The sequence below is a fragment of the Nannospalax galili genome, unplaced genomic scaffold (genome assembly GCF_000622305.1).
Source record: "Nannospalax galili isolate Female #2095 unplaced genomic scaffold, S.galili_v1.0 scaffold768, whole genome shotgun sequence".
NCBI lineage: Eukaryota > Metazoa > Chordata > Mammalia > Rodentia > Spalacidae > Nannospalax > Nannospalax galili.
The window spans coordinates 8691050-8710315 of record NW_008360317.1 but is presented as its reverse complement, the minus strand read 5'-3'; the positions used below and the strand labels follow the sequence as shown (position 1 = coordinate 8710315).

Genomic DNA, 19266 nt, shown 5'->3' with positions numbered 1-19266 from the left:
TTTCTGGTCAGGTGGGGCTGAAGAATGTTTAAGGAGAAACCAGTGTCACTGAAGTGAAATCTTTGCTTTGCTGGGACAATTGAAGCTGGTTAGCTGGTGCTGAAAAATCAGCTGTGATTAATAAGAGACCAGCATCACTGAGGTGAAATCTTTTTGGAAGTATTTCTTCAGGGTCAGCACACAGAAGCTATGGTCCAGAGGGAGTCAAGGCTACCTCTAGAAACAGGAAGTCATCTTTGGTGACGTGTAGGAGTCTCCCACATGGTACTGGTTTTGATGTCATGAAAGCTGCAGGATTGAAGGGGTCCAATGGAGAGAAACTGAGGCTTGGCACCATGTTGGCAGGGTTGGAGTCCCTGCAGAAGCCAGGAGATGCCACTGGTGACAGTGTAGCCTCAGTTGTAGTAGAAACCCTAGGATTGAATCTGAGGCTTGGCACCATGAGAGGCTAATAAGAGAGACCACTGGTGAAGGTACAGCCTCAGTTGCAGCTTATTTGACATGCCAGGACTGCGGGATGACCACCAGGGACAGTGGTGAGGTGGAGTAGAACTGGCCTGAGCCTATAAGACAGGTTGTGTGTGCTGCAGATCTGAAGATGGTAGAGACAGAGGAGTGGAGTTGCCTTACAGGAGCTCACAGTTAAGAGACTAGATTATTAAAGAAAACTTGGATTTTTAAATTTCTGGAATTTTAAAAAAGATTGTAGGACTTTTAAAAGTTGGACTGCATTTTGTACTATGATATTAATGTGAGAGCTTGGGAATAAACAAGAGGTGATGGCTTAACAGTGATATGTTTGAGTGTCATGTTGACAAGTGGTCAACTGTGCTGGTTGGTTTTTGTCATCTTGAGACAAACTGAAGTAACCTGGGAAAACAAAGCCTTAATTGAGGAATTACCTCCATCTGTTACCTGTGGGCATATCTGTGCAGCATTCATTTGACTGCTAATTGAAGTGGGATGGCTCAGCCCACTGTGGGCAGCGCCATCCCTAAGCAGGTGGTCCTGGGCTGTATAAGGAAAACAGGTGAGCAAGCTTGAGGAAGCAAGCCAGTAAGTAGGATTTCTCTGTGGTCTGTGCCCTGACTTCCTTAACGACAGGCACTTCATTTTGAAGTGCGAAATACAATAAACCCTTTCCTTTCCAAGTTGTTTTAGGTTAGTGCTTAATCACAGCAACAGAAAGCAAACTAGAAAACAGCCTAAATGTAGGCAGCACCTTCCAGTAGTAACTCAGATAAAAGGAAGTTGGAGAAAAAAAGCTTTGCTTCTTGCCTGTTTGTCTTCATGTCTCACTATGGCTCATCTACCCTATTTGCTGCTGTTGCTTCCATCACTTTATTAGTTGAGAACCAGCTTCTTCAGGCATCCTAACTCACTGCTGAGGCACCTAGCACTGTGGACTGAACAGCTACCAGATTCTCAGCTGACCTAGACCGTGTCATTGTGAGCGAATGTAATACATTTTAAAATACATATTTAGTCTGTTAGTTTCCTTCCTCTAGAGAACCCTGACTAATTACATACACTGGGAAAGAGAAGACTCTTCAGTGTAGCTGCCTGCAAGTTGAGCAGAGAGACCCAGGGATGCAGCTTTCATGAGCTGTACCCATGCCCCTGTGAGTATGAAGGACCCCAATAAACTCAGTAGTACACCAAGCTAGACTTCCCTGGTCTGTCATCGGTGCCATAGCTAGAGCGAATGGACATCTCCCCAGGAAAACTCAGACAACGGTATAAAGACAATTCAATTCAGAGAATTTGCCAGAAATAAGAAGCATCAAGAATGAGAACTACCTATGTTCTAGAAGAGGAATAAAATAATCTGCAAATTTAAGAGTTTGTTTTTTAATTGTGAAACATTCTAATATAATAATTGCCTCTCTTAAATGCTTTCTCCCCAAGACTGCCTTAGAGTCCTTCTCCAACATCTACTTTTTTAAAGCACAGCTCCAACTTTACATTCTCTAGTACAAATAAGAACTCTTTAATCCTCCATCAGCACTTTATTTATTCACTTTATAGGCACCGAGATTACACAGTAACAGGCTTAAGTGACTATGGGTCTTCCTGAAGTTAAATTCTCAGTAGGTAGAAGCCATTTCATTTGTTTTTATTTCACCACTATCTAGCATAATAGGTCTTTGCTAAATATTCTGGAAGCAAATTTCATAGGGTTCAATAGGAAAAAAAGTACTGTATAATTTTTTTTAAATGAAATTTACTGTCATTGCCTCTAAAAAGGGAGGAGGGCATTTATAGTATTACATAAAATTTATATTTTACAAATCTTAAATGAAATGGAGAACATATTAGTCTTAAAATATTTACTATTTAACCAACTCAGGCATTTGAAAACATTAGCAAAAACAGAAGTAAATGTACAGTCCTAATTTGAAAGCAATCTAATAAGATAAATTAAACATATCTCACGGTGCTAGAGAGATGGCTAAGTGGTTAAGAGCACTGGCTGCTCTTGCAGAGAACCCAGGTTCAATCCCCAGCACCCACATGACAGCTAATACCTGACTGTAACTCCAGTTCCAGGGGATCTGACACCCTCTTCTGACCTCCATGAGCACTGCATGACATGGGCACACTTACATACATGCAGGTAATACATTCATAAACATAATAAAAATAATAAATCAAATATTTTAAAAAGAAAAAAATCCAATCGATAACATGCAACACATGTAGTGTTTCAGCAGACAACATATTAAGACTATAAGTGCTACTTGTAGTGTCCCCCACAGGAAACCTAGAGACTACCACAAAAGAACCCACACCACCAGGAGGAACATGAGAATGTACAATACTTGTAGAGCTGTATTTAAATGAAAGGCTAACTTATAAATTTTCCCTTGTATTAAAATGGTTCTGGAAAAAAAGACAAAACTGCTTGGATAATTTTATGAAATTTTACATAAGGAATGTGAATTTCAATTCATTATTTTGCAGTAGAAGAAATCAAAAAGTTTTTTTCCCCCTGCTCAAAGCATTCCAAGGAGGGACTGGAGAGGTGGCTCAGCAGGTAAGAGCAATGGCTGCTCCCTCAGAGGACTAGGTTTTGGTTCCCAGGACCCACATAGTTGTGAACAACTGTTCCTAACTCCAGTTCCAAGAGATCCAACACCCTCTTCTAACCTCCTCAGACATTCCACCCTTTGGTGACTTACATACAGGTAGGCAAAACACTCATATACATAAAATAAAAGTAAATTTAAAAACAAAACACCAAAGAATGTATAGGATTCTGGTTTTCCTCCCTTTCAACTTGTGTGGAGAGACTGGAGAGGACACTCGATCTGTTATTACAGAAATGCTCTTAGAGTATATTTTAAGGGCTGGGTAGTAGAGCATTGGCTGGCACATACCAGGCCCTAGGTTCCACTCCTAGCACAAGGAGGAGTAGCCCAAATTCTAAAAATGTCCAAGTGATTTCCTTGTGCTCAAATTATTAAAAAAGTATGCTTTTTGCTGAACACCTGCATTCCTTCTGGGCGCTCAGAATTTGGTGCAAGGTAGGCAGAGGGTGCCTATATGACGATGCACCTATATGTAACAGAAATATTGGACACAGAGTCTATAAAGAGCTTGCTGTGATGTCACCATGCTGAAGAAATTCCATATACTGTGACTTCACAGAGGAGTGCCTCTTGGATCACGCCTGGCTTTGCTCTGTGCTAAGGATGCTCTGTACCCTTCTTTGTGATAATCTTAGCTGTGAACATGACTCCATGCCAAGTACCAAGTTCTTCTAGGAAACATCAAACGGGCATACTGAAACACATAGGACATATTGCATTCGTGTGCTTCTTAACAGGGCAAAGATACCTGAAAAATAACTTTCTAAGATGCATAAGCTAAGTCTAATCACAAGAAAACCCAACTGAAGGACATTCTATGGAATAACTAGCCTGTGATTTTTTAAGTTATCAGAAAAGTCAAGAAAAAAAAAAGTAGAGACATGCGTAATAAAAGTAACATGATTCTAGGCTAGGCTATGCTCAGATCTGAGACAACAGCTACATGTCACTGACACGTTCCCTATCTGAATGGATATGAGCATATAAGAAAACTTCCTTGTTGGAAGGAAATACACACTAACATGTCCAGGGGTCACAGACCATCACATAACAACACACTTTCAAATGGTTTACAGTAAAGAAACATTCCTGGTATTGCTCATGCAACTTTTCTCTGAGTCTGAGATTGTATGAAAACACAATGCTTCCATTTGTTGATACCAAAACCAATCTTTGAAATACATGTAGGAGAACACATAATAATTTATTCCTATGTGGGAATAGCAGAACCTGGGATGAAGTGAACACTTTTTCTCTCACACTCCTTCACAAAGAAAAAAGTCTACAAGTAACTGGGAAAGCTTCAAACTGAGTATTTTACCTATATTGGTTTAGGATTATAACATAATCAGTAAGTGGAGAAAATCACCTGAAAGTACAGAGATTTTATAAAAAAACACTGAGCAGAACATCACTTATATAGTAAAACTCAATGAGTTTTCATTGTTAATAGTTACAAGTAAGGATTTGGGGATAGAGAGATGGTTTGGGGCATAAGAAGGCTTCCTATACAAGCATGAGAACCATGAGCACCTCAGAGCTCATGTGTTTAAAATAAAAATCAGAGCCAAGAACAGTAGCACATGTTTTTAATCCTATTTTAATCCCAGCACTTGAAAGGTACAGGCAAGAGGAACTCTGAGTTCAAGGTCTATATAGTGACACCTTTAAAAAAAAAAAAAAAAAGCCGAGTGTGGCGGCACTCCCAGCACTTGGGAGGCAGAGGCTGGCAGATCTTTGAGTTCAAGGCCAGCCTGGTCTACATAGTGAGTTCCAGGACAGCTGGGGCTACAGGGAGACCCTGTATCAAAAAGACCAAAACAAAAACAAAAACAAAAAAATCCAGGCTTGGTTGGGGTACATAAGCAGAGACAGGAAAAGAGTCACCAGGGCTCACTAGCTAGATGGCATAGCTAAAAAACAGTGGGCTCCAGGCTCAGTGAGACCCTGCTCCTTATTCTTAAGGGAGTAAGGCAGAGTTAGAGCAGAAACACCAATGTCCCATGCCCTCCTTCGGCCTCTGTGCAGAACATACATCCACACATGCAAAGACAACATAAATATATACCACAGCACACAATTAAGGATTTTCATTCAACACAGATTTTTGCAGATCATCTGCAGCTAGAAAAGCCCACCTCTAATATCCACTGTCAAAGAATAATAATAAAAAAAAAAATTCAAAAGGGGTTGGCAAAATAGTTCAGCAGGTACAAGTGCTTGTTATATAACATGAAGATGAGTTCAATGCTCAGATCCCATAGTGCAAGGAGACCGCCATACACATGCACTATCACACACACCACAAACACAATAATAATAAAGTCTAAAAAAATTTTAACTTAAGCACTAAATTACCGTTTGTGTGCTTCCTGTTTGCTTCGACACTCTTCACAGTAGTATTTATATTCACTGCACAGAGTTTCTGTGTTGCTAAAACCTCTGTGTAAAATTCAAAATAAATTTATGTTATGTATACCAGAAAATTATGAGTTCACCCCAAAATATTCTAAACTAATTATTAAAATTCAAAAGTAAGAATTCTACACAAACCTTAAGCAGTGAGTAATTGATGTGTTTTGTTCCACGTCAACAGAAAGGTCTAAAAAATCTTCATCTTTGCTGCTTATCTGTAAAAACAGGGAGTCATTTCAAGTATTAGGAAACTGGTTTCCAGCTGACAGAACTGAGTGAATTTTACTGATAGTTTGTAAACAACTCTTCCTCTTCAAGCTCGAAAGACAACTACTTGATCCGGACTACCGAGAAGGACCTGGATAAATATATACTTCCTACACCCCATGTGCAGGGAGGACATCAAGTAAACATCTGACTGTCTCATTGGCTAAGAATAGAATGATGAGAAATGACACTATTTTCTAAAATCTCAATGTCATTTTACAGAATGTAACATATCACACCACATACAATGATCCTTTAAAAAAAGGCCAAGGGCCAGTTATGGTGGAACACGCCTTTAATCCCAACTTTCAAGAGGCAGAGGCAGGCGGACCTCTGTGAGCTCAAAGCCATCTTGGTCTACATAGTGAGTTCCAGGCCAGCTGGGACTACAGGGAGACCCTGTCTCCAAAAAAAAAAAAAGAGCCAAGAATGAATGAAAATGCCTGAAAAAGGACATGGCCCTGCAACATTTTATTACTGAGTGGAGAATAACTTAGTCCCAACACCAGATTACAGTCTTCATTTATGACTTGCCTTTGTTTCTTCCAAAAATCTAAAGTTTGTAATCTATGAGACAATCATCTTCTTATTTGAACCACTGGACTTTAGACATAATTTCCTGCTTAGTGAGTCTATCCACAAAGTGAACATGCAACAGGAGACATGACTTGCCATTTCCCTGGGCCTCTTGACCACACCGACTATACATTCAGTTGATTAAACACTTCCTTTTTAAATAACTTATCAACAGTATAAACTCAGTATCACAAAGTTGTAATATATTCTGTGGCTGTACATGTAAGTTTAGAAAAATATGAGTAAACAAGGGTCCTGTGCAAGCTCTGTTATGGATAGTTTAAGGGAGTTTCAAGAGTGATTTTGACTCTGCTAACTTTCTTTATTAAGCTAACCATACAACTCAAACCCTCACATAAGATGTCATTCCACTGAAAAACAGAAGGCAAGGTAATACCGTAACATAAATGGCTTGGGTCTCAAAAACAATCTAGTGGAGAAAGAAGTGCAATAGGGGGAATTCATAGACAAGCAAGAGTGTTCTGATGTGTTTAAGGAAAAATATCATAAATAGTAGGAAAGTTGATAGGGTGACATGGGACAAGCAATAGAGCTGAAGTGACTACAGCCACATCAGACAGTGGTATACAGGCTGAAAAGAAGTAAATTTAAAACTCCTGTAACAGGTCAGCTGTGATGGCACATGTCTATAATACCAGCACAAAGAGGGAGGATACAGGGAAGCCTGTGCTACAGTAAGACTTTGCCTCCAAACAACTGAACAGCGTGGTGTTTCTCAGAATGAGGTTCTCAGACACTAAGGCAGAGATCTTCATTTCCAAAGTTAACAGGGCTGTTCTACACAATCAGGTGTGTAACTATTTTACTTTCATATCTGCAAACTGGGTTGGTACCAGGCGGTCACCAAGTGGGGAAGTATTCACTTTTAAAAGCAGTTGTAAACATACCTGGTTGCTTTTGGCTAGACCCTTATATCATGTCACAGCTAGTATCAGGAGATATGAGCCCAGAACTTGTAGAAGACTTTTAGACTGGAGATATGGACTTGAATTCATCAGTACAAGTGTAATAAAAATAGACACAGTCTCCCAATGCAGAAGGAAGCAATACACAATAAAATGTGGGGAACATCCACATTTAAGAAAAAAATGGGAAAAGGAAAGCTAACAAATGAGACTCGGAGGAACTTCAATAGAACACAGAAAAGCAGTACAAGAAAAGGTTCCAGAACCGACTCTTCCCTGCACCAACTTCTGCAGGAAGCTCAACTCCCCTTCCAGATGCTCCCTACTCCACTGGATTAGGTCTGCCATTCTCTCAGTAGAGCCCATCCTTGCCTTTAACACCATCCAACACTAGAGGGCCTTTGCTGTTCTCTAGGCATCTTGAGGTCAGACTTACTACATCTTAATCATCATCTATCACCCTCTACTCAACCTCTCTCCGGCATAGTTGGTTCTTAATTTGTGCAATACCAAATAAATGATATATGTTTACTTAATCTTGAGAAATCCTGGAGTCTATCCCTGTAACTTATTTTGATAAAAGCACAGTAATATAATCATTACTGAATTGTATAATGATGACTTAGATTCAAAGGAAATATCAAATCATGCTTAGTTCTTGGGAAATTCTCTGCAAATACATACTGCAGGTCACAGAGTAACTTAGATACGATCTCTTACAAGTTACATTAACTAATATTCAAGCACTCTGAACAGGGTGGCTTGGTTGATATCACTTTCTCCTTCAAAAACGTGGCTTCTCTACTCCCTGCCCACCATTCAAAAAGTGTCGCAGAGGCCTTGGAGGGTCCCAATCTACCACATCAACCTCATCTATTAGTACATTTCCTAACAATTTATTTTGTTTCACTGAAGAAGACTGAAGTGTGTGTGTGCATCTACATACATATTTTTCTGACATCTTCTAACACATCAAATTCCATTATAATATATACAAAACAGCCGAATTCCCTGATCATATCATTCCAATGAAAATATTGTTGTAATAACTAGCAACATGATTCTTAAAGCTTAGAATTTAGTCTCATTAACACTTTTCCTTATAAGATACATCTTTAAAACTCCTGTTAAAATAGAACTGGAGTTGATTCAATTGAAAATATAAGTAAGCATTTATTCCAGTTCCTGATAACAAACATCATCATGTAATTATGAAGGTTGGGGCCATGAAAAAAGCTTATACCAAAGATGTTCTTACTCTAACCCCAAAACACCTTCATAGGCTACTGCCAAATGTGTCCTCTTTCATTTCACCTGGGTAAGGTTGACCACCAAGTTTATTTAGGAAGAAGAATTTTATTTATCTTCTAGCACAGGGCCATCTGAGGCCTAGCAAAACCAATCTTAAAGCTTCATTTTTCCAAGTGTCCACCAAAATGGTATTTTCCCCTCCTTTTGAGTCCACAATATGTTTTATCTCAACAACAGACAGTAAACATGACTGTAGGAAAGGGGAAAATAAATCAATATCCAATCATGTGCCACATTTTTGTCTTAGTTAATAACAAGCCACACAGAGGAAGGTGATCCATAAGACCCATTATCATGGAACTGAAAAATTCCTATCACCTAGTGACATTCTGCACAATGCATAACTCACCATTTGTGGCCAATAAGTCTATTGTGCTGCCAGCTATAAAGAAATACAGCATGTACAATTATGTACAGCACACAAAGCTTAAAAATGACGCCAATTTTATGTATTTGCCATTTTTTATTACTTTAATTTCATTTTGTATTAATTCATTTTGTTTCATTATATGTTTTACTTTGTGTTTTTATTTTATTGCTGTTTAGAGAATATTCCTTCCACAGGAAAGGTTCATTAAAGAAGTATGCTATGCTATGCTGGCAGCAGCCTTAGACATCTATGTTCAGCACATTTAGGGACTTGATATCAAGAGTCAATGTGGAATGACTGACCTAGACTGTCCAGACTGCCTCGAGTTTGTGTAAGTATACACTAGGATGTCCCACAATGATGAAATTACCTAACAAGGCTTTTCTCCCTGTGGTTAAGAGACTCATGACTGAACTTCCATGACCTGTAAGTTTTCTATGACCTTACCTTTGACAGATAATTTCTATAACATGGTTCTAAAATCTCCTGCACAAAAACAAAATCAAAGACTTCAAACTGCAATAAGCATCCTTCTATTATCATAGGTATCCACTACTAATAAACAGCATTACATAAAAGTAGAGGCAGAAGCTTTTCAGCTGAAAAGGAGACCTACAGTATTTATACTGTATCTAACTTTTCAAGTTAATCTCTCATAGTCTTGTCCTCAAAGAACTACTTTTTAAAAAAAAAATTTTATTATTTTTATTTTATGTGTATGAGTGTTATGCCTACATGTAGGTAAATGCACCCGCAATGTTGTGTAATGCCCACAGAGGACAGAAGAGGCTGTTGGATCTCCTGGAACTGAAGTTACGGACAGCTGTTAGCTGCCATGTGGGTGCTGGGATTTGAACCTGGGTCTTCTGCAAGAACAGCTGCTGAGCTATCTCTCCAGCCCACAAAGAACAACTTTTAACATAACAAATTACATTTTTTTTTTTTCCTACAAGTTTCCGATATGCTTACAGTTTCACAAGTAAGACATCTGGTTTCATTAGTTAATGTTCCCTGAAAAATCTCATGGACCCACGTTGGGTCTGGTGTGCTGTTGTTATCTTCACTGTCAACATCACCGTTAGGTAAGCGGCCATTTTGCTTCTCCTGTTTTCTCTCTTCTTGTAAAATGTCAGCAATTGTATTTAGTAGATAATTTAAGAATTCATGGGCATCTTGTTGCATGTAGTTGTCAAAAAGCTCTAAAAATAAAAAACAGAAAAATGAGTATCTGGCATTTTATCAGAACTAAAAGTACAAATGTTTATTATTTATAATATGCAACATAGTAACTTATACACATCTAAAACTTAAAATTAAATGAGAAGAAAATAAATTTAGGATGAATGAAAAGGCTTTGAAAAGAAGTACTGACTGATTCCCAAGCATGGGTGAAACTTATCCTCATGCAGATGCACAACAGGCACTGGGAAGAAAAGCAGAAGCTGCTTTCTATTCTCCTCTACACTTCCACAAACGCCTCACGAAGGGCAAACTTTAAAGCAGGAGCTGGACAACTGCTTACCAAGGTCAAGCCAACTGCTTAGAACCTAGTTATTAGAAGTAAATAAAGGGCCATGCACTCTAGAGAGTCTGATTTAGTAGGCGAGGAGTGAAGGTTGGAGTGTGGGGCCTTTCAAAACTCCTCTAGGCAAACAGCTCTGCAGTCGGTCTGGATGCGTCTTCAAGAATTATTTATTCAAGTCAGCTCATCTCTAAAGTTCACTCTCACTGTGAGATTTAAAAACTCCATGAATGGTTCCTGCAGCACCAGCTAAGCTAACAACAACTGCTAGGCCTGGCAAGGCACACATCCAGAATGGTAAGGATTTCAGAGGTCTTGGAGACCACAAACCTGTTTGAACTCTGTTGAAAGTATGCTTGGTTTACATGCAAAGTCACAGTGGCCAGTAGCCAAGAAAGTCTAGGATGACAGGTTCTGAAGTGCAGCATCCCTTAGGTTTAGATTTAAAAAACAAAACAACACACACCAAAAAATCCTATGTCTTATTTGCACTTGTGTGAACATCTGCTCTATACATTATAAACAGGCCGCATTTTGTTGCTAATTGTTTCCTGAGCCCCTGCAGAGAGGTGCCCCTTGATCTGCATACCTGCCTAGAGCACTTCAATCCTGCTAATAAAAACTTTTGGAGTTTGGCTGGGCATGGTGGCCCACACCTTTAGTCCCAGCACTCTGGGAGGCATAGGCAGGTGGATCTCTTGAGTTCAAGGCCAGCCTGGTCTACATAGTGAGTTCCAGGACAGCTGGGGCTGCAGGGAGACCTTGTCTCAAAAATACAAAAACAAAACAAAACAAAATAAAAAACCTCTGGGAGTTAGCAATTTGAGGTTCTTTGTTCTACAGAACAGGGAAACTCCCAGTCCATAGCTTTCTTTAATATTAAATTGTCTTGTGTGTAATATTTTATTAGCTACCACACCATCCCTCTGTCCACCACCATCCAGCCACATAAGACTTAGCAGAGTGGCACCCAATATGGGGCATGAACTCATGACCCTGGGATTAAGAGCATTGATCCTCTTAACCATGTGACACTGTTATTAAACTTCATTTTACAATGAAGAAGTGAGATTAGAGAGGGTGAGGTCTTACTGTCAGGAAAAGCAGAGCCTAAGAGTCAAATCTTCCCTAGGCAATATAAAAAATCAAAGCCTAATGTGAAAAGAACTGTGAACTGTTCAAACAACTACAGGGGGGAAAAAAAATCACCTACTTAGAAAATTTTATTTTTAGAACTCCAATGGCAAGAAAGATTACTTTTCTCTTTCAAAACAAATGTAGGGCTGGGAATATAGTTCAGTGGTGGACCCCTTGCCTAGCACCACAAGGCTCTAGGTCAATTCCCAGCCCCACACCCCTATACACCATACCTATATGCAAAGTAACAAACGAAAATGCATATAAATTTAGAAGAAAATTTAGGTAAAGTTTAAGACAAAAACAATTTAAAATTACCTTTTAAAAGATCTATGGATATTATTACATGGTCTAGCATCAGAAATAATTTCAAAGTTAAAAAAAAAAAAAACATAACTTTAAAAAGCACCAATGCAAGGTACAGCTGCTGGAGCAAGGCTATTTGAACTGGTACTATGTGTCTACCTAAAAATATATGAACGTCATAGGCTTAACTTCTTTTTTTAATATTTTATTTTTATTTGAAGTGTATGTGTGTTTTGCCTGTAGCCCAAAAATTATTCATTCCTCCAAAAAGTGTAAGCCAGCTAGGGGCAATACAAGGAGCACCCTGGAAAGAGAGGCACAGCCTGCTGCTATATGGAGAGTTGGCCTGGCCATTTTGGGAACACCGGAGCAAGGCCTGCCAAACTGGCAGGGGCGCAAATGGCCAGGTGGATGCCCTTCCGGTCTTGCAGGCTCTGCAGGGTGAGATGAGGCAGACCATGGGATGAGATGGCATGTGGGAGCCAAAGCTGATGGAGACTAACAGATAGGCTTGAATGGCACATGGATTATGGAAAGCCGTTTCGTGTCCTCCCCCACCCCCAAATATCATATAAATCATGCAAAACCCAAGATGGAACTGTGTTATGCCAGTTTGTCAATCTGTGTCAGGACCATGAGACCGTAAGTGAGGGTGGGTCAGAGAGCCAGAAGGGAAAATTTAGTGCAATAGCCTGCATGCACATTAAGTGTACCATGTGCATGCAGTGCCCATGGAGACCAGAACAGGGCATCAGATATCCTGGAGCTAAAGGCATAGGCAGTGGTGAACTACCATGTGGGTGCTGGGAATTGAACCTGGGTCCTCTGCAAGAGCAGCAAGTGGTTCTAACTGCTGAGCTGTCTCTCCAGCCCCTTACCTTAACTTCTTTGAGCCACATAGTGCTCATCCCCAAACCAGGGATAAGGTAACTACCTCACATGATTGTTATGAAGACTAAAAATGCATTGTAAGTACTCAAAGATCATGTACATCTATTATGGTTATTGTTGTTGATGTTGTTAGTGAACTGAATATGAAACTAAGAAAGGGTATACAAACTAGTTACACAAACAATAAGAAACTCTTTATGGCTAGATATGGTGACACACGCCTTTAATCCCAGCACTCAGGAAGCAGAGGTAGATATATCTGTGAGATAGAGGCCAGCTGGGGCTATAGGGAGACCCTGTTTCAAAAAATAAAAATCAAAAAACAAAGAACTTTATGGCAAGCACAACATAAATAAGGAGAAGGAGAAAACTAAGAGTGCACATCTGCATACTAATATCCTGTGTGTTAAAGGCTTAATACCCAGAATAGTAGACTAATAAATCTCCTTTACAAAGCTAGAAAAAGAAAATCAACCAAAAATTTGGCAAAAGAATAGGTGACTCAAGACTGGAAACAAAAATACTCAAATAATACATAACAAGTAACTTGGAGACAAAAATCAAAACAACAAAAAACACAACTTTGCCCATCACTTTGACAAAATTAAAATGACTTAATTGACTTGAGTGGGAAAATGGGCATTCTCAGGCACTGTTGCTGGTGCTATGGAATAGCATGGCATGTTGTAAAGGACAGTTTAGGTAATGAATGCTTCCAACAGAATGCAACATAGTCCTATATAGCAATGCCAGGTAAACACGTAACATATAATGAAGCACACCTGGGTATGGCCGCTCCCCTCTAATAGCAAAATTCTGAAAATATCTTAAATGTTTATCAAAAGAATAGCTGGTTTATTTAAAATCATGGTCAGTTTTGTTATGGAACACTGGGAAACAGTTAAAAGGAAAACAGTTCTACATGTACTAATATGGCAACATTTCCAAGACACTAAGTGAAGTAAAAATTCCAAGCATATGTAATAGATTCCATTTATGAAAAACACCACCACCAAAAACTCCATAAAATGTAACTCTAGCTTTCTATTTGGATGTATGTTCAAGTGCAGAGAGAGGTTTGGTAAGATCAAGTTATCTCTACAGAGATTTTAATTAGACTACATGGTACACGGATATATATTTTAAAATGTAATGGAGCTTTTCACACAGAAGGCCCACTTCCCTGCTCCCCATTACTGCCTGCTACACACCCTTCATACTTTCATACTACACCCAATCCCCCTTTTCAATATTTTTAAGATTTATTTTTATTTTATGTGTAAGAGTGTTTTGCCTGAATGTATGTTTGTGTGCCACATGTGTACAAATGCCTGTGGAGGCTAGAAGAGGGAGTCAGACTCCCTGGAACTGGACTTACAAATGATTGCAAGTCACCAAGTGGGTGCTGGGAACTAAACCCAGGTCCTCTACTAAAGCAGCCAGTGCTATTAACCTCTGAGACATCGCTCCAGCCCCTCAATTAAAATTTTTTTTTAAATTTATTTCAATTTTATGTGTGTGAATGTTTTACATACATGTATGCAAGTGCACCTGTGTGTGCAATGCCCATGGAGGCTAGAAGAGGATGTCAGATTCCCTGGAACTATAGTTATGGATGATTTTTAGTTATGGATGTGGTTGCTGGGAACCACACCCAGGGCCTCTAGAAGAAAGGCTAGTACTGAGCCATCTCTCCAGCCCCCCTCAAATTTTTTTTAAAAGACATGATTTCATTCTGTACCCCAGACTGGCCTGCAACTCACAGCAATCCTGCCTCAGCCTCTCAAGTACTGAGATTGCAAATTTGAGCCACCAGATTTGGTTCACTTTCAAACCAAAGTGCAAGTGTGCTTTTCTAGTCTGCTCCATTTCCATCATGATCCATCTAGATCAGGTGTCAGTTACTTTTACATGACCCACAAAATCTCCTTCAATTTTACATTGAAAATACACAAGTTTGATTTGTAGACCTTGAATCTTTCTAAGAACTTCCCCTGTAATACAGGGTAAAATTCACATTAAATCTTTCAGGCTCATTACTGAATGGTTTTCACATATCTAAATCTATTCCACAATTTTCAATCTCAAAAAAAAAAAAAAGTAACAATACAACAGGGTTCATGCTTCATTTTATTTCCCTGATGTAAGTTTAGCCTGAGGAATTTCACTAGCCTCAAACTTTCTATGATGTTTAAGAACACTAAAACTCGAGTCCTAAGAGCTGCTGTATTAGCTGCTATGTGGACTTAACATCAAACTGAGTTTTTACTTGGTATACTATAGTGTCTGCTGGGTTTTGTCCACTGGGGACAGTAGATCCAAAGTATTGTGCCCCACTTCCCACTCCTCTCCACAGCAAAGGACACAGCTAGACCATGCACACTCTAAGGCTGCCTAAAACTCTGCAAACCCTCTCAGCATTCACTACCTAAGGTCAGGCTAGTTATATAAAGAATTCTTAGCTGGATCCACCATGGAAAGCTCTAGACCAAAGTGGAAATAATGTTAAGTCAATCAGCTTTAACCTTTTCTCTCAATGTAACAATCCTCCATCCTTAAAAATAACAAATGCTTCACACCTCAACCTAAATTTCCTATCATTATTCTGATTCACATATTTCTTCTTCACTCTTAGGAATTTCTTCACTCTTGTCCCTTTCTTCTGTTTCTTCCAGGAGCCGTACCTCTTCAATATTTGGCATTTTCAAGCTTGTAACTATCATTGGTAAACCATTCCTTTCACTTCTATAGCAAAATTTACCATCATTTTTTTTTTTTTTCCTTTCTGGCCCCATATGCCAATCTCTACTAACTCAATGATGGCCTGATTTATGGACTACCCCAACTTCCACACTAACTTTAACACCTCAGTGTCTAGGTTGCTTCTGTGGGTGCAACTGATCCCCTAAAAACGAACAAAAAAAAATCCAAGCTTTCATTCTTGCTCACTAATTTAAGGATGGGAAAATTGATTTAAAAACTTATGAAAATCAGAAATGACCAATGTGGTGGCACACACTTGTAACCTGGTACTCCGGAGGCTGACACAAGAGGATAGTGAGTTCAATGCCAACCAGAGCTACAAGAGTTCAAGATAAGCCTGGGCTTCATAGTAAAACACAGAGAACAAACAGGAGGAGGGATGGGAGAGAGTAGAGAACTGCAAAAGTAAAAAAGTTTTATAAGAATAGCTGGGAACCTAGTTAAAAGTGGAGGTGACTAAATCACTACAGTGAACATAATAATGCTAGATCACCACCACCTGTAACACTGTAATTTTCCCCTGTTAAAAATCACTTTAGCACATATGCATGTTTTGTTTTCAAAATAACTTTGCTTTATGACCAAAAAACGCAAATAATTATTTCTTAATTAAAATCTTCTTGGGGGGGTGCATTCCACACAACAATTTCAGATCCAATGAAATACCTCAACTGACTTGGCCCTCTGTAAATGACACACGCAGCAAATCAGGACTCTTCTTTAAACTTTTGTTGCAATATTTCTAAATTTACAGTATATTTTCTATAAATATACTCAATATGCTCGAATCTTGCAGTGCCTGAAAGACAACTTATAGTTTCAAAAATCCCAGCAAGATTATATAAATATCAAAACAACAGCAGTGGGATGATCTCAGGACAAGCCCCGTAAGCTGTATTATGTTTAATTTTCACAACACTGATTTTCTTATGGTTGGCCTTCCATTCTGATAAGTGTAATGGGAAAGATGGACTTGCTCTGGGAAATTAAACAAGTTCATTCATTCATTCATTCATTCATTCAACAAATATTTAGTAAGCACCTACTATGTGCCAGGAACTGGATTATGTGCTGGGAATACAATGATGAGGAAAAACAAATGGGTTCCCTCCATCATGGAACTGACAGTCTAGTGGGAGAGACAGACAATTTCATTATTAAATAAATGTATGGTAATAAACTATTATAGTCCTGATATAGCTGCAACATTAATGCAAAAGAATAAGAATTAAGTCACTGTTTAAAAATAGCTGTTTTCCTCATAACTCACAAATAGTTATAGCTTTCATAACATAAAATACCTCTATTGGTCTTTTGGGGAAACAACTGATTGAAATAAATATGAGAAATTTACTCAAATAGATTTAATAGGTGTTATTTACAAACAACTAATATTTCCTCATTTGAAGCACACCAAGGCTTAAAAATATATATTCACATTTTTATATAGATACACATATGGTTTTGTTATCACTCCATAGCACCCAAAAAGCTGTTCTACATATGCAGGTTCCTTAAGAACTGGGACCCATTTAATCTCATTTATTGCTGTATCGTACTTGCTATATATTAGATACGCTTAGCATTTTTTTAATGAATGAATGAATGAATGAATGAATGAGGGAATGAACAAATGAACAAAAGACAGGCCTTGAAACAGCTATGACGACACATGGAGAAGCAGATGTGGTCCAAAACAATTAGAATTAGATTTTTATATATACATACACATACACGCATACATGTATATACTAGTAAGGTTTGGTGAGGCAGAGCATGCAGGTATAGATGTGGTCCTCAAGCCCACCTCAAACGACCCTAAATTGTTCAGTTGACAGTCAACTCTAGCAATATAACTACATCATCAACCTGTGTTTTAGTTCTTCCAAAATAACAATGGACCATGGAGTTAGTGGTACATGCCTTTAATCCCAGTGCTGTGAGATCAAGGCCAGCCTGGTCTACATAGTTAGTTCCAAGCCAGCTGGGGCTACAGGGAGATCCTGTCTCAGAAAATAAAACAAATATTGGAAGGCCTATAGGAAGTAGCAATATATATATATATATATATATATATATATATATATATATATATAATTTTATATATTTATATATTATTATATATATAAAATACACACACACACACACACACACACACATACACACACACACAATGTTCTACTTGCATGTAAGTGTACCACTTGAGTGCAGTGCCCACAGAGGCCAGAAGAAGGCACTGGATTTCCTGGAACTAGAGTTTTAGAAGGTTGCAAGCTGCTGTGTGAGTTGAGAACCAAACCTAGGTCCTCTGAAAGAACATCAAGTGCTTTTAACTGGTGAGTCATCTCTCCAGCCCAAACATGAAGTTTTTAACAGTACGAAAGGAGATTAATTTAGAAAGAACTGTCCAATGGTGAATTACTGGAAATACTGAAATGAGTAAACATATTTTCCAGAGATTTAAAATAAAACATCAGAAGGAAAAAAATATGGATAATACAGTAAATCTTCTTTGATTTGCATGTACTTCTATATACAGCTCTCAGAGAAATTCAAAAGCCCAAAATATACATTAATATATCTCAAAACACTTACAAATGTCAGCAATAGCAAAAAATAAGAATATTTTTCCAGTAAATTAACTTCTGAAGTTGAGTAAAAAGAAACGCAACTTATGAGAAAATGGGTTTAGAGTAAATATTACTCTGGAATCCATTTCATTCAAACAAGTATTTAGTAAGCCTATTGCTTTATCAATTTACTCTGCCTAAATACAAAAACTTCAGAAAATTTTGAGGTATTAAAATAAACACTATAAAAATATTTCAGGATTTGGCAAGAAGACAGGAAAAAGCCCTCAAGTAAATAACTGCTTAAAAAAGTCAAGCCACAGTAACTTCAGAGGCTGGGACTGCAGGTCAGTGGCAGAGTGCCTGTATAAGACTCTAAGTTCAAAACTCAGCACTTTAAAAAGGAGTGTGGGGGTCGGGGGGGGGCATACAATTTGATCTGGGTCCAGCACGAGGCAATCAACTTTTAAGAAAAACAAATTACAAATTGCCCAGGCTGGTGGCACATATTTTTAATCCCAGCACCTGGAAGGGAGGCAGAGGCAGGCAGATCTCTGGTGAGTTCAAGGCCAACCTGGTCTACATAGTGAGTTCCAGGCCAGCTGAGGCTACAGGGAGACCCTGTCTCAAACAGACCAAAAAACAAAAAATAAATCATTGTGCACTTAAAAAGTACATGCAATCAATTTTAAAAGCCAATAAAAAACATACTACCAAATGAAACAGAAACTAACACATGTGCGTAACATGTACAAGTATGGGGATCACTTTTCTATAACAGCTACCAAGAAAAGATGGTATGTTCAATCACTACACACAAAAATTTTCCACCTGGTAAAACCTTTAAAGGTGCACATCAATACAGACCAAAAAGCTGAGATAGTATACCTCAATCCATATCCTGAAAGGTGCAACTGAGTTTCTTAAAAATAGAAGGCTCAATGGTTAAAAGCACTGACTGATCTTGCAGAGGACCTGGGTTCAAGTCCCAGCACCCACATGGAGGTTAACAACCATTAACTCCAGTTCCAGGGAATTCAATGCCCACTTCTGACCTCCGCAGGCATGGGGGCACCTACCTACATGTAGGTATTATGCTCATATACATGAAATAAAATTA

At 38.6% G+C, this 19266-nt stretch overlaps 1 protein-coding gene across 2 annotated transcripts in view; it reads right to left on the bottom strand.

The window, feature by feature from the left end:
* Usp12 (ubiquitin specific peptidase 12) overlaps positions 1-19266 on the bottom strand; it is an 87777-nt gene that overhangs the window by 7536 nt on the left and 60975 nt on the right. Inside the window, exons 2-5 of one of the 2 annotated variants that reach the window (XM_008825076.3) lie at positions 16623-16705; positions 9927-10156; positions 5646-5722; positions 5451-5534 (exon numbers count right to left, since the gene is read on the bottom strand). In XM_008825076.3, the coding sequence (XP_008823298.1) occupies positions 5451-5534; positions 5646-5722; positions 9927-10139 (374 nt within the window). In that variant the 5' untranslated portion in view covers positions 10140-10156; positions 16623-16705. The remainder of the gene's footprint in view (positions 1-5450; positions 5535-5645; positions 5723-9926; positions 10157-16622; positions 16706-19266) is intronic. The other variant, XM_008825074.2, reaches the window with a different exon arrangement.